We start from the raw sequence: 15,585 nt of genomic DNA on the forward strand, positions 1-15,585 counted from the left end.
TGCATTCTGTAGAGTGGTCTGGGTTTGCATTTGCATTGTGTAGAGCGGTCTGGGTTTGTGTTTGCATTGTGTAGAGGGGTCTGGTTTGCGATGCATTCTGTAGAGCGGTCTGGGTTTGTATTTGCATTGTGTAGAGGGGTCTGGTTTGCGTGTGCATTCTGTAGAGTGGTCTGGGTTTGTGCATTCTGTAGAGCGGTCTGGGTTTGCGTTTGCATTGTGTAGAGGGGTCTGGTTTGCGTATGCATTCTGTAGAGCGGTCTGGGTTTGTATTTGCATTGTGTAGAGGGGTCTGGTTTGCGTGTGCATTCTGTAGAGTGGTCTGGGTTTGTGCATTCTGTAGAGCGGTCTGGGTTTGCGTTTGCATTGTGTAGAGGGGTCTGGTTTGCGTATGCATTCTGTAGAGCGGTCTGGGTTTGCGTTTGCATTGTGTTGAGGGGTCTGGTTTGTGTATGCATTCTGTAGAGCGGTCTGGGTTTGCGTTTGCATTCTGTAGAGTGGTCTGGGTTTGCATTTGCATTCTGTAGAGCGGTCTGGGTTTGTGCCATGTAGTGGGTGGGGTTTGTGAGAAAGATGTGCTGGCCCTGCCCTAGGATCCACAAGAACAGTGGAGGTCTTCCTTTAACCTCCAGTATCAACAAGATGCCTTAATTTAGCATCATCAGCAAGTCTGTCAAGCTGCAGGAGATATAGAAGAGATTTACAAGGATACTGTCTGGACTAGAGGGCCTGAGTTATAGGGATCAATTGGTCATGTTGGATTTTTATTCCTTAGGGTGCAGGAGAATGAGGGGTGACCCTATACATGTTTATAAAATCATGGGGGGGGGGGGGTGGATAAGGTGGACAGTCTTTTCTCCAGATTTGGGGGCACAGACAGAAGAGGGAAGAGATTTAAAAAAAAGACCTGAGGGGTAACTTCTTTATAGAGAGGGCCGTGAGTACTTCAAATCAAATCAAGTGAAGTTTAATTGTCATTCGAACCATACATGGATACCCCTGAATGAGACAGTGTTCCTCTGGCACCACGGTGCAGACACACACACACACATTCAAAGTAACGAGAAAGGGAAAAAAGAACCTAGCCACGTTAGAAAGCATGAACTGCCCCAGAGTGCTGAAGGCAGGCAGACTTGAAACTTCTAAGAGGTATTTGGACAGGGCGTGGACGGGAGGACCATGGGCCAATAGCGGGAAACTGAGAGGACATTGTGGTCAGCATAGACCAGTTACTCTGACATGCACCAGACTGCAGTGATACGCTGATTCTGAAATTTCCCAAGTTCTACACCTATTGGTTTCTTCCCTTCTCATTAGTTTATTTAATGATGGGCCAAGATGCAGCCTCCTGCTTTATTTTAGACCCTCACCCTTCTATTCTTTGCCTCCATTTTCACTGTGTGGTCCATTTCTCTCTAGATCTAATGCAAGGTCACTGAGGGGTCAGGTTGGCCTTCTAATCTACACATCCCATCACCCTGGGTCCTCCCTCTAGCCTCACAATATTTTCCCTTTCATCCCCTCTTGGTGAGAGACACACAGGACAAGGGTGGAGCTGAGCTCAGAGTAATGGTTGGCCCACAAAGCTGTAATAAAAAAAGAGGGAAATGTTGGAGCTGACTAACACTGCAGGGATATGACCCTTCAGCCCGATTCCCTCATACTAACCAAGGTGCCTTCCTGAACTAGTCCCATTTGCCTTTGACCCTTTTAAACTATCCGTAACCCCATCATTTAAACATTCAATGCCCCTGCTTCTACCACTTCCTCTCGAGCTCGTTCCACATACCAACCCAACTTGACCCCCAGGAACCCTTTAAGTCTTCCCCCTCCCACATTAATCATGTGCCCTCCAGATCTAGGCGAGATTACAATGTGACATGGCTGCAAGAATCATTATAAACACAGAGGCAGCACTGATTATCTAGAAAGATCGTATTCCCATCCCCGAACATTCATTTGGATGGGGATATGTGCTCAGTATCCCATGGGAATGTCTGGAGAGAATCACTGGCATCAACTGGGACCCCTCCTGGAAGATCATTACTGCTGATAGAAGCTGAAAGTAAAACAATTCCAGTCAAAGAGAAGTGAACCATGAATACACGAGTGAAATTAGCACTTTATTTAATAGCCATCAGGATATTTGGAATTTGTTTGTAGTCTGTCCCCTTATCCAGTACATTGCACCCAGAGGACAACCTGCACGGCTTCCCTTCAATCTGACTCCAGTGGATAGTAATCTGTTGAAGTTCTAACCTGGATTAGGCCACAGTCTAGCCCTCCGCTCTGTACTTGAAGACCAATGATGGGAGATGAAAGACAATCATGGTTGAATGTTGGCCCAGCAGACCAGTGAGGATGAGGGCTGTAGCTCTCCCCCCACCCCAGAGAGTTCTGGGTTCAGAGTTCCATTCGGGCAGGAGGCATTTAGACTGGTGAAGCCCCCTGGTGTGTAACTGGTGAGACTGGAGTTTCCCACTGTCAGGGGCCCTGTCATCGGTGTGTCTGGAGTTTGAGGGCCAGTGTCAGGGGTCCTGCCTTCATCGGCGAATCCTGGGTCAATAACTGATGATCGAAACCCAAAGATTAATCAGAGGTCTGGAAGTCATAGCTCGATGGCTACAACCTTGTACTCCAGGGAGCGCGAAGCACAGAATCAAATATCGCTGTGATGATTCTACGCTCTAGCATCAATTGTTTGGCGACAATAAAGTAAAGTGTTTGTGAGTCCACCGGGAAGCCGAACAGCCATTCACTGGGGGCCGGAGGCAGCTTGTGCTGAGGTTGGAGAGAGAGAGCGAGAGAGAGTGAGTGAGTTTTGAGCATAGGAGGGCTGGGGCTTGTTTTACTGCTGCTGTTGTGTGAACGTGGTGAGCATGCTGCACTGGTACTGGGAATGTGCGGTAACATTTGTGGGCTGCCACCAGCACGTCCCCAGGTTGTGTTGGTTGTTAAAGCAAATGACATATTTCACTATGTTTCTATGTACATGTAATAAATTAATTTGAGAAGTACATGATCTTCTGCACTCAACAAATGACACTAATTTTCTTCAAATACTTCCCTTGCCCTTTGCACATCAACGCAATGAAATCAAGTTACTTGAAAATTCTTTATTTTTCCATTACAGGTAGTGTTTTAACAGTGGGCCTTCATGACTTCATAACTAATAAAAATATTGTTCATTGTAATGGACAAGGACCAGTTAATGCATCTGTTTGACATTCCTATGGGCACCAGTGGGAACAAGTGTTTATTCTTTCTGGTGCCTGCTCAAGAAGGGGGAAAATGAAAAGACCAAGCAGAGAGCTGTTTAAAGGTAACCTCCGCCCTCAGCTATCAGGAGAAATCATAAAAAATATCCATGCAAACACAGGTGTTCATATAATATGTGGTAAAATGTAAACAGTACAGCAAGTTACCCTGATAATGCAACTTGTGAAGTCATTCCTGTATAAAAACCTTTGTTGGGTAACATGCATAAAAAAAAAACCTACCTATATATATTTTAAATATAGATTTTCTTTTATAAATTGCATTGGATTTAATCCATATTAATCTGCAATTCAATTAATTTCAAGTATGTACAAGTTCATCTAGCTTTTGTGTGCAAAGGGACGTCGGTTCCTACAGTAAAATTAAATAGCCTTAAGAAAGTGATACAGTGGCGTTTAGAAATATCCAGGGCCAAACAAGTCTGGAATCGCTAAAAAGTGGAAATTAAAGCACAGCTGACACTGTTATCAAAGTGCAATAATTGAATATCAAAGCACTTTTAAAAAAAAAAATTCAGTCCAGAAAATTTACAAACCATCCATCGCAGTTAGGTGCGGCTCAGTAGAATTTACATTTGATACAGAGTTTGTGTGCTTTGTGGTGCTGGGCATCAGCTCTGCTGATTTGGAAGCACACTAACCTGAGGCAGAGGCTGCAGGTTGATTTACAACTGGGCACAAGTGCATCGTCTTTCCGGGATGGTCCCTGGATGCAAGGGCACCGAATAAACGTGTAGTTCGATTCTCTGTCTTCATTGCTGAAGGCTGCTCAGATTCCACTTGCGCTCATCACGGTCTGATTGTGGAGTTCAAAACTCTTCTGAATTGCTGCTAGGGAATTTTTCAACTGCAAAACGGAGAGAGATCATGACCTGACCCTGTGCTCCAAGTGCCCCTCACTTTAGCTCAAGTATTGTGTGAAGGTTTGCACCGGTTACATTAGTCCATGCATCGTCACTTCCTGCGGCACGCTACACACGCTCTGCCCAACCCACACGTGGCAATGTTAACGCTGGATCTCAGAGGAAATTAATTTAATCCAGCCTTGGATGGGCTTTAAACAGAATCCATCATCGAGAGTGCAGGTTTAAGGGCAGGAGACGGGGAAGGATGTGGCACTAATATGGTCCAGAGAGACCTGTTCCTTTACACAATGCAGGCCCTTCAGCCCAGCACATTGTGCTGGCCTCTTAATTTACTCTAACGCTTCCCTCTTGCATAGCCCTCCAATTTCCTTTCATCCATCTCAGAATCCCTTAAAGGTCCCGGGGTGTAGCTGCCCCTAGCACCACCCCGGCAGCACATTCCACACACTTTCCACTCTGTGTGTAAAACATCCACCTATGCTTATCTAATCATCTGAAAGCTATGCCTCTCATGCTAGCCACTGCCACCCTGGGAATAAGCCCCTGGCTCTCCACTCTATTAACACCTCATTTCATCATACACACCTCCTCTCATCCCTTCACTCCTCAGAGGAAAGTCCTCGCTCGCTCAACCCAAGAGAAAAGCCCTGCCCAGCTCACTCAACCTATCCTCACAAGACATGCTTTCTAATCCAGGCAGCATCTTTTGTAAACCTCTTCTGCACCCTCTGGAAAGCTTCCACATCTTTCCTATAATGGGGCAACTAGAACTGAACAGAATACTCTCAAGTGTGGTCTAACCAGAGCTGCACCCCATTGCCTCGTCACTCCTGAACTCAGTCCACCTCACTCTGGATAAACTCAGCTTGGGGACATGGGGGGGGAAAAAAAACAAGTGTCAAGGGAAATGGAGCAAAGACCCGAGCCCCACTAGTCTGTGCAATAAACCTTGGCTCGCTCTTCCGCATCATCTCCTAAATCAGCAGCAGGCCTAATGCTGCTGGAACTTCCCAGCTGTAGTCAAACACACCCAGAGCATAATCAGACCAAGAGTATCACTGACACACAAAAGGTAGTTAGACCATGGACCACAAGGCATGTTATAGAGCGGAGTGCCTGGTCTATGTCATGTGCCTGGGACTTTGATGCTCGGAGGGTTCCAGGGCTGGAGGAGGTCACAGAGACAGGGATGCAGGGGACACCTAAATTAAAGGTGCAATGATTGTCAGCTCTCAAGAATCCACAACTGGACCAGTTCTCAGAAACCCTGGGCCAAGCTGTTATTCCAAACTCTAAATAACCAAAGGAACCTTGAACCACGGCGACATGCTGATTATTGGATTCTGGAGCGGTTTAGAGATCACCTCAGCAATGACACAAAGGGTGGGAGGTCTGAACTGTTGCATGTTGTTGTACCTGTTCCAGCAGAACAATGGAATCGTTGATCACTGCCTGCAGCGCCTGAAGTTGACCAGGACTCTTGTGTTTTGTTTCCTGCTCTAGCGTCTCTTGATCCAAACTGTGGAGAACAGGAAAGTAATGTGATTTCAGTGAAACACAAGCATGTCTCCGATTGGAATTTACACAGGACACAGGCCAGTGCATTCTAGGCACCTGCCACCTATTGTGTAAAAAGAAACCTGCCCTACACATCTCCTTTGAACTTTTCTCTCTCACCTCAAACGCATTCCCTTTGGTATTAGGCACTAAAGTTACTGGTTGTCTACTGTGTCAGTGCCTCTCATAATCTTATAAACTTCTGTCTGGAATCTTATCAGTCTCTGCTGCTCCAGAGAAACCTACCCTCGGTGGATTAATGTTAGATTGGCACAAATGGGTGTTGATGGTCAGCAGTGGCCCAATGGGCTGAAGGGCCTGATTCTGCGCTAGACATCCCTGGGCTTCTAAAACCCCTCATCCAAACAGCAAGCATTCAAAGACTGGGATTATAGTTGATGGAGTAATCAGAAATAATCAAAGATGTTGCCAGCTGTCCGGAGGGACGGACCACACGAGTATGGTAGTGGGGGGGGGGGGGGAATGGTCCCAGAGAGTGGTGTGGGGGGGCTGGGGGCTGTAGAGTGGGTAGGTGCTGAGATGGACCCCGAGACTGGAGTATGGTAGGGTTTTCATACCTCATGACTGGTTAGGGAACAAAGTCAGCATGAATGGCTTTTCCCTGAACCCACCGGGGCCATAGTGAGTCGAAAGGCTGCGTCGTTTGGTGAAGTCCTTTCATTCAATGCATCACGTCTACCGCAGCACCACCTACCTGACGCTCAGCTTGTCAGGCATCTTGAACTTGCTTGACAAATAGACCTTTTGGGCCACATCTTCTACATTCAGAAGCTTAAGAAACAGACCCAAGTTCAAGGCAGCTAGGATAATCAGGCTGAAACACAAGGACATCAAATCAGTTAGTGAAGAAGATGTGGTAGTAGAGAATTGCTTCTGGTGGTAGTAGAGAATTGCTTCTCTGAGTGGAGGCCTGTGACTAGTGGTGTGCCACAGGGATCAGTGCTGGGTCCATTGTTACTTGTCATCTATATCAATGATCTGGATGATAATGTGGTAAATTGGATCAGCAAGTTTGCTGATGATACAAAGATTGGAGGTGTAGTAGACAGCGAGGAAGGTTTTCAGAGCCTGCAGAAGGACTTGGACCAGCTGGAAAAATGGGCTGAAAAATGGCAGATGGAGTTTAATGCAGACAAGTGTGAGGTATTGCACATTGGAAAGACAAACCAAGGTAGAACATACAGGGTTAATGGTAAGGCACTGAGGAGTGCAGTGGAACAGAGGGATCTGGGAATACAGATACAAAATACCCTAAAAGTGGCGTCACAAGTAGATAGGGTTGTAAAGAGAGCTTTTGGTACATTGGCCTTTATTAATCAAAGTATTGAGTATAAGAGCTGGAATGTTATGATGAGGTTGTATAAGGCATTGGTGAGGCCGAATCTGGAGTACTGTGTTCAGTTTTGGTCACCAAATTACAGGAAGGATATAAATAAGGTTGAAAGAGTGCAGAGAAGGTTTACAAGGATGTTGCCGGGACTTGAGAAACTGAGTTACAGAGAAAGGTTGAATAGGTTAGGACTTTGTTCCCTGGAGTGTAGAAGAATGAGGGGAGATTTGATAGAGGTATATAAAATTATGATGGGTATAGATAGAGTGAATGCAAGCAGGCTTTTTCCACTGAGACAAGGGGAGAAAAAACCAGAGGACATGGGTTAAGGGTGAGGGGGGAAAAGTTTAAAGGGAACATTAGAGGGGGGCTTCTTCACACACAGAGTAGTGGGAGTATGGAATGAGCTGCCAGACGAAGTGGTAAATGCGGGTTCTTTTTTAACATTTAAGAATAAATTGGACAGATACATTGATGGGAGGTGTATGGAGGGATATGGTCCGTGTGCAGGTCAGTGGGACTAGGCAGAAAATGGTTTTGCACAGCCAAGAAGGGCCAAAAGGCCTGTTTCTGTGCTGTAGTTTCTATGGTTTCTTGAATAGAATTTGAATACAATTTCAATTTGCATGGAAAAGCAGCATTAATATAACAAAACACATAACACAAGATACAACTCAAACACCCCTTCTGTCTGTCCCATCCTTCATTCTCCCTGGTTAAACACGCTTTTGACTTCAATTTAAATTTACTACCCCACACCCTGCGCCCCCACCATCTCCACAAAATGTCCAACAGCGTACTTCATACACAAACCTTGCTTGTGACATTAGCATGCCAAGTGATTACACTGAGCCATTACTGATGGCCGGAGAACAAAGTTAAGAGTTGGAATAATGTGCCCAAATTCCTGAACAAGTCCCCCCAAGGGTGAGACTCCATTTAGGAAGCAATATATCGTGTCAAGATGTTTTGAACTGGGTGCTTGTCCACAATATTGGTGTCACTTCCGATTTCCATAAGACACAGGAGCAGATTTAGGCCATTTGGTCCATCGAGCCTGCTCCACCATTCATGACTGATCCTTCTCCCCCTCCCCAAGCCCGTGACCTTCGATGCTGTGTCCAATCAAAAACCTATCAAGCTCTGCCTTAAATACACCCAATGACCTGGCCTCTACTGCTGTCTGTGGTAATAAGTTCCACTAATTCATCATCCTCTGGTAAAATAAATTTCTCTGCATCTCTATTTTAAATGGACACCCCTCTATCCTGAGGCTGTGCCCTCTTGTCCTAGGCTCCCCCACCATGGGAAACATCCTTTCCACATCTACTCCGTCTAGGTTTCCCAACATTCGAAAGGTTTCAATGAGATCCCCCCCCGCACTCTTCTAAATTCCAGCAAGTACAGACCCAGAGCTAACAATCGTTCCACGTACGATAACCCTTTCATCCCATCCTTGTGAACCTCCCCTGAACCCTCTCCAATGCCAGCACATCTTTTCTTAAATGAGGAGCTCAAAACTGTTTACAATACTCAAGGTGGGGCCTCTCACAGTGGTGCCAGCATAACAACCTCTCCCTCAATGTCCAAAAAAAGAAACAAGCTGATCGTGGATTACAGGAGGAATGGAGACAGGCTAGTCCCAATCAACATCAATGGGACTGTAGTTGAGAGGGTGAGTAGTTTCAAGTTCCTCGGTATATACAGCACCGAAGATCTCACCTGGACTGTACACACCAGCTGTGTGGCAAGAAAAGCACAACAGCGTCTCTTCCACCTCAGGCGACTGAAGAAGTTCAGCATGAGTCCTCAAATCCTCAAGACCTTTTACAGAGGCACCACTGAGAGCATCCTGATTGGCTCTATCATCGCCTGGTATGGGAACTGCCCCAACCTTGATCACTGTAGAGAGTGGTATGGACAGCCCAGCACATCTGTGGATGTGAACTTCCCTCCACTGAGGACATTTACAGCAGCAGATGCAGAAAGGCGGCTTAGAAGATCATCAGGGACACCAGTAACCCCAACCACAAACTGCTTCAGCTGTTTCTATCTGGCAAATGCTACCGCAACATTAAAGCCAGGACCAAAGGGCTATGGGACAGCTTCTTTCTACAAGCCATTAGACTTATAACATCACATGCCTGTACATTGCAATGGAGTCATAACACAAAGATTTTTACTCCCTCATGTTATGGAATGGATGAAAGACTTAAATAAATTCACCAGTGCCTTCTAAAACCTCAGCATCACATCTTTGCTCTTGTATTCTGGATCTCTTGAAATGAATGCTAACATGGCATTTGCCTTCCTCACCACCAACTCGACCTGCAAGTTAACCTTTAGGGAGTTCTGCACAAGGAGTCCCAAGTCCCTTTGCATCTCAGATTTTTGGAGTTTCTCCCCGTATAGAAAATAGTCTGCACGTTTATTTCTACTATCAAAGTGCATGACCTTGTATTTCCCAACCTTGTATTTCATTTGCCACTCTCTTGCTCATTCTCTGAATCTGTCCAAGTCCTTCTGCAGCCTACCTGTTTCCTCAACACTACCTGCCCCTCCACCAATCTTCATATCATCTGCAAACTTGGCAACAAAGCCATCTGTTCCATCATTGAAATACTGCTTGAAAAGAAGCAGTCCCAACACCAACCCCTGTGGAACACCACCAGTCACTGGCAGCCAACCAGAAAAGGATCCTTTTATCTCCACTCGCTGCCCCCTATCAATCAGCCAACGCTCTAACCATGCCAGTAACTCTCCTATAATACCATGGGCTCTTAACTTGGTAAGCAGCCTCATGTGTGGCACCCTGTCAAAAGCCTTCTGAAAGTCCAAATATACAACATCCACTGCATTCTCTTTATCTATCCTACTGGTAATCTCCTCAAAGAATTCCAACAGGTTCGTCAGGCAAGATTTTCCCTGAAGGAAGCCATGCTGACTTTGTCCTATCTTGTCCTGTGCCATCAAGTACTCTATAACTCATCCTTAACAATTGATTTCAACATCTTCCCAACCACTGAGGTCAGGTTAACGAAGACAACAAATATATGGTCTATAGTTTCCTTTCTTAAAGAGTGGAGAGACATTTGCAATTTTCCAGTCCTCTGGCATCATGATTTTTGAAAAATTATTACTAATACCACAATCTCTATCGCTACCTCTTTCGGAACCCTAGGGTGCAGTTCAAATGATCCAAGAGACTTATGTACCTTTAGGTCTTTCAGCTTTTTGAGCACTTTCTCCCTTGTAATAGTAACTGCACTCACTTCTCATCCCTCACACCCTTTAACACCTGACATACTGCTAGTGTCTTCCACAGTGAAGACTGATGCAAAATACTGATTTAGTTCATCTGCCATCTCCTTATCCCCTGTAATTATTTCTCCGGCCTCATTTTCTAGTTGTCCTATATCCACTCTCATACTTGGAAAAGTTTTTACTATCCACTTTGATATTGTTTGCTAGCTTGCTTTCATATTTCATCGTTTCCCTCCTAATGATTCTTTTAGTTGCTCTCTGTAGGTTTTCAAAAGCTTCCCAATTCTCTATCTTCCCACTAATTTTTGCTTTGTTGTCTGCCTTCTCTTTTGCTTTAGGTTAAGGTCTGTGGCACTAGCGTGGCTGCCTACACCCACCTCTTTCCTTTAACACCCTACCAGCCAGAATCTGCTTTACTTCTCTGTCAAGTTGTAACTTGCACCAACTGGTTTACCTGCACACACCTGTAAACTCACACCTGCAAACCGGATCACTCACTTTCCCACCATTGTCTTGGGCTTCCTTACTATCCCGTTGCCCTCTCACTTTGGCCAGAATTTAATTTTTGCTTCATAGGCAGTCAAAGATGAGCCAGTAGTGAACAATGACTCCAATGTCAGCAGTGTGACTCCGACCTGCCAAGCCCCAAGCCCAGGCCCTGGACATCCTCTCTAGATCACTCCAGCCTCACTCATACCCCACTGATACCTTAAGTTGCTCTCATTTCACAGAACCTTTGATTGCTATGTTCAATATCTCCACATCCTACTCAACAATTCCGTTTCATAATTTGCCTATGAAGTGCAAGGCGGCGTCAGGAAGCTCAGTGCAGAGTGGACATAGGGAGGAAGTTTCCTATATGGGTGAAATCTAGGACTAGAGGGCACAGCCTCAGATTGAGGAATGGACCTTTAGAACAGTGATAAGGAATTTCTTTAGCTAAAGCGTGGCGAATCTGTGGAATGCATTGCCACAGACAGCTGTGGAGGGCAGGTTGGTAGGTATATTTAAAGTGCAAGTTGGTAGGTTGTTAATTAGTAACGGTGTCAAAGTTTATGGGGAGAAGGCAGGAGAATGGGGTTGAGGGACACAGAAAAGCCACGATGGACGACTTAGCAGATTTGCTGGGCTGAGTAGCCCAATTCTGCCACGAGGTCTTCTGAGATGCCTTGGTTACCTTTATAAACTCAGTGGCCACTTTATTGGGTACAAATCGTGGTTATTTGAGTTACTGTTGCCTTCCTGTCAACTTGAACCAGACTTGCCATTCTCTGACCTCTCTCATTAACAAGGCATTCCCCACCCATAGGATGTTTTTTGCTTTTGACACCATTCTCTGTAAGCTCCAGAGACTGTTTCACGAGATCAGCAGTTTCTGAGAAACTCAAACCACCCCGTCTGGCACCAACAATCATTCCACGGTCAAAGTCACTTAGATGACATTTCTTCCCCATTCTGATGTTTGGTCTGAACAACAACTGAACCTCTTGACCATGTCTGCGTGCTTTTATGCATTGAGCTGCTGCCTCATGATTGGCTGATTAGATATTTGCATTAACAAGCAAGTGGCCACTGAGTCTATGCTAAGCTGCCACATAACTGATAATGGTTGATGTTTCACCACGAGATCTGTAGTTTTCAGCCTCCTCTATGCTGCTCATGAAGACAAGCCTTCCCTAAACGTACTTACATCACACTCATGCTCAACACAAGCTTTGACAGCTTCCAATTCTGCTTTGCTGGTTTATTTTCCAAATTATTTCCTTTATCTGCAATAAGAGGAAAAGGAAAAGAGAGTAGGTCAGGAAACCTCACTGCGATCCACCACCAATGTGCCAAGAAGACCATCAGGACCAGCGTGGGAGAGCAGGGGTATAAATGCAGCTTCCAACCTGCAGACCCGCGAGCATTTGGGGTCCATTTTCTAATGAACAACTGTGTCCATAAGCCCCATCTCAGACTCCAATAACCCCCAACCCTAATAACTCCAATCCAGACCCTGAACTCTAATCTCCATAATACTGACCCCAGCAATGTTCCCTCTAAGGTGCACGTGCGCGGACACACCCTTTGCCACTCGCGCACAAAGGAATTTAAACTGCGCACAAAGGGTTGTCATCCTCCACCTCGTTGGCATGTTAAGTATATTTCACGATCAGACACAATCACATTTCCTTTTCTGGTTTCTGATGTGGGCAGTGTAGAGAACCTGGAGTTTGTGATGATTTGTCTGCACATTTTAGAACTGGCTTACTTATACTGTTTTTAGTGAAGAATTATTCATTGCACACACATTGTCACTGGGCATGAATTTGCACAGCACAAGATTTTTGCACACATTAGTCATTACAAATTAGAGGGAACATTACTGACCAGAATGATCCAAACTTTAATCTTGAATTAAATCCTAATAACCCCGAGCCTGACCCTAATCACCCCTACAAGCCCCAACACTGACCCCAAACCTAATAACTCTGACGGTGACAACTCTGACCCTTGCCTTGGTAGAGGTCACACTGAGGTTTCAGGTAAAGTACCAGTCACCTGTGCCATGCAGAATAAGGGTTACCAGCGCAGTACCTGTGTAGCCTTCCCTTGTGCCACCATCCCGGTTCGGAGACAGGTCGGCAAGTGCCCGGTTGAAGCCGCGGCGACGTCGCCGATGGCCCAGCTGACCAGACTCAGTGGAGACAGGGTTGTGCAGAATCTCCTCAGTCAACAGGTCAGATTCTGTGAAGAGAACGCCCAGAGCTGAAGCCCTCGCAGATTTTCAACCCAGGAAGCTGGTGGTTTGTCTGTTTCTGGACTGGATCAGACCTGCCGTCTGAGAGCCACACAGTGGAACATTATGCTGCAGTAACCTGGTCCACCGGGTGCTCACCCAGAGCTTGGACCAGGCTACCCAATAATAAGCAGTCGCGTTACACGGCCCGCGCGCCTCACCCAGTTCAGGTACGCCTGGCCGTATCTCAGCGACGGGGCCCGAAGTCTGTGAGCTTAGCGAAGCTCCAGAGCACAGCGGTGGTCAAATCCAAGCTCAGTTGCACGGAGGCACATCGTCACAGGAGTCACTGACCATCAGTCAGTGCCGGGACCAGGCTGATTGCCTTGAAGTGTCCCGTTGGCCAAAGGCTCCCAGCTCACTCCAGTGAATGCAGCTCAGAGACTCGCTGTAGGCGAGGTGTGGGCAGGCAAACCTAGAAGAGTTTCTCTTGCCAAGAGCTACTTTGTCACCTTACGTTCAGATACTCCTGCACCTGGCTTCACTTCACGCACATACAGTCAGTCTACCTACACAAGCTAACCTCACATATGCAACCACACTCAGCTGTTACCTGTCGTGGTTTACAAGATCGTTTTTACATTTATTGTGTTTTTAATGCTTATTTTGTGTTTTTTTATGCTGCATCGGATCTAGAGTATGAATCGTTTCCTTCTCCTTTATACTTGTGTACTGGAGAATGACAGTAAACAATCTCGAATCCCCCCCGATCTGCGTGAAGTGTGTACTCCACGTAACCCAACCCTTTCAGGAGCAGAGACCCTGCCCACAGGGGGCAGGTCACGGCCAGCAGCTCTCTCAGAGAACCCTGATCTCGAAGGGCTGCTGGCCTAACTCTGCTCCCGTGTCCTATAGTCTTAAGATTCCCTCTGAAAACAACTTCCCCTGGTGCCGGGAATTTCTTCCCGTGTTTTTCCGCCTTCCACGTTGTTTATTATGGGGTAACGTGGTCCGGACTCAGGTGGGTGTCCAGCCCGTGCAGCGAGGTGGGGCAGGTTACTCCACAGGCTGCTTCTGTTCACCCCGGACCTTCCACCCGTCCTGACTGATTACGTGACAAAACTGAATCTGAATAGAGACCTAAGTGCTTGAAGTAATCCTCCAGACCGCTCCAGGAGTTTTTCTGTATGAAGGACTTCACCAATCCCCAGGGCTGCTTCCTGTAGCAGACGTCCGTTGAAACTCTGCAGCGAAAGTAGAGGGAGAAGAAATTACTCGAAAGTAAAAGGCACTGTGGCAGCACTCCGACCCGAAGGGGACCATTGCCCGAAGATCAATCAGAGTTGTATACTGCAGACATACTTTGGTAATAAATGTACCCGAGCCTTAGAATATGCAGAAAGTCCCTGAAAGTAAACAGGAATGCAGACGAGGCAGATTAAAGACATAATATCCTCTGCGGACAGTAGCAGAGCACTTTACCTGAGTCTACACTTGCGCCTCGAGGTCTGAATGATGCAGAATCTGTTGTGTGTGTAGAAGTAGTCGTGGTAAGGCACATCGTGTGTGGTTATCTCTGCATCAATCACATAGTACTGGCCAGGCCGGCTGTCTTTCGACATGGTCTGCAAAACCAGAGAGACACTGCACGTTACTGACTCTGATTCCAGGCAGGAGTAGAGGCCACGTCACAACAGCTGTGAGGGCTATGTCAGCCGTATTGCACTCCACGCCACCGGACCCCATCGGGGATCACGGGGTGACTGCCTGCGCATCAGCCTCCCCACATTAAACAAAGTCACGCACAGGCGTTCTCCATTAAGGGAATCCACACTAACATTCTGGCCAAAGCTCTGTGGCAATCAGCAAGTGGCACCAGCCACCAACAGGGCAATTCACTTAGGAGAACAATCACACTCAACTTGACTGATCACATGACTACCATTACCCACCCTCCCATACAGCTTCCCCACTCCCCTCCAAATATATATCCAAGTTCCTTTTGAAACACACTGTGCTTTTGTTTCCAGTACTAATTCCAGTTGGAACCCGATCTCCACACCAAAAGAAACTGTCGACATGTTGATTGCTCTTCTGACTTAACAATTTAAAACACCAATTGACCACTTCAAGCAGAAACTTTCAAAACCTTCTATTGACAAAGTTTGGTGTAAATTTGTAACTGAGCTTCCTTTCCCGATATCACCTGTATAAACTTACCACCATGTTCTCCACAAACTGGACTATTTGCTCACTGACCATATTGTACTTTTTCCTCCCAATTTATAAATGATAAGGATCGATTTTTACTAACTTTGTATTTTCACCTGAAACGTATGTATACACCCAACTTTGTGGTCTTGTACATCTCTCAATGTACCTTGTGTGTACGTTTTGCTGTCAAACAAAGCATTGTACTGAGAATGATTCCAGCCTGACAACGGGCCCCACCCAATGCTTTCTTTGACACTTAATACACCGGTTTTAACACATTTCCACCCTGACAAAGGTCCTTGACCCACAACATAGACCATTTCTCTCCCCACAGTT

General features: G+C 46.2%; 1 protein-coding gene across 4 annotated transcripts in view; it reads right to left on the minus strand.

The window, feature by feature from the left end:
* Window positions 1-828: 828 nt before the first annotated feature.
* Window positions 829-15,585, minus strand: part of gramd1c (GRAM domain containing 1c) — a 59,852-nt gene continuing 45,095 nt past the window's right edge. For 3 of the 4 annotated variants that reach the window (XM_063048351.1, XM_063048353.1, XM_063048354.1), the window contains exons 7-13: window positions 14,518-14,660; window positions 14,176-14,279; window positions 12,894-13,043; window positions 12,004-12,082; window positions 6,414-6,533; window positions 5,558-5,660; window positions 2,800-4,122 (exon numbers count right to left, since the gene is read on the minus strand). In XM_063048351.1, the coding sequence (XP_062904421.1) occupies window positions 4,045-4,122; window positions 5,558-5,660; window positions 6,414-6,533; window positions 12,004-12,082; window positions 12,894-13,043; window positions 14,176-14,279; window positions 14,518-14,660 (777 nt within the window). In that variant the 3' untranslated portion in view covers window positions 2,800-4,044. Of the gene's footprint in view, window positions 2,779-2,799; window positions 4,123-5,557; window positions 5,661-6,413; window positions 6,534-12,003; window positions 12,083-12,893; window positions 13,044-14,175; window positions 14,280-14,517; window positions 14,661-15,585 lie in introns of those variants that run through there. The other variant, XR_010018012.1, reaches the window with a different exon arrangement.

The sequence above is a fragment of the Mobula hypostoma genome, chromosome 5, assembly GCF_963921235.1.
Source record: "Mobula hypostoma chromosome 5, sMobHyp1.1, whole genome shotgun sequence".
Classification (NCBI taxonomy): Eukaryota; Metazoa; Chordata; class Chondrichthyes; order Myliobatiformes; family Myliobatidae; genus Mobula; species Mobula hypostoma.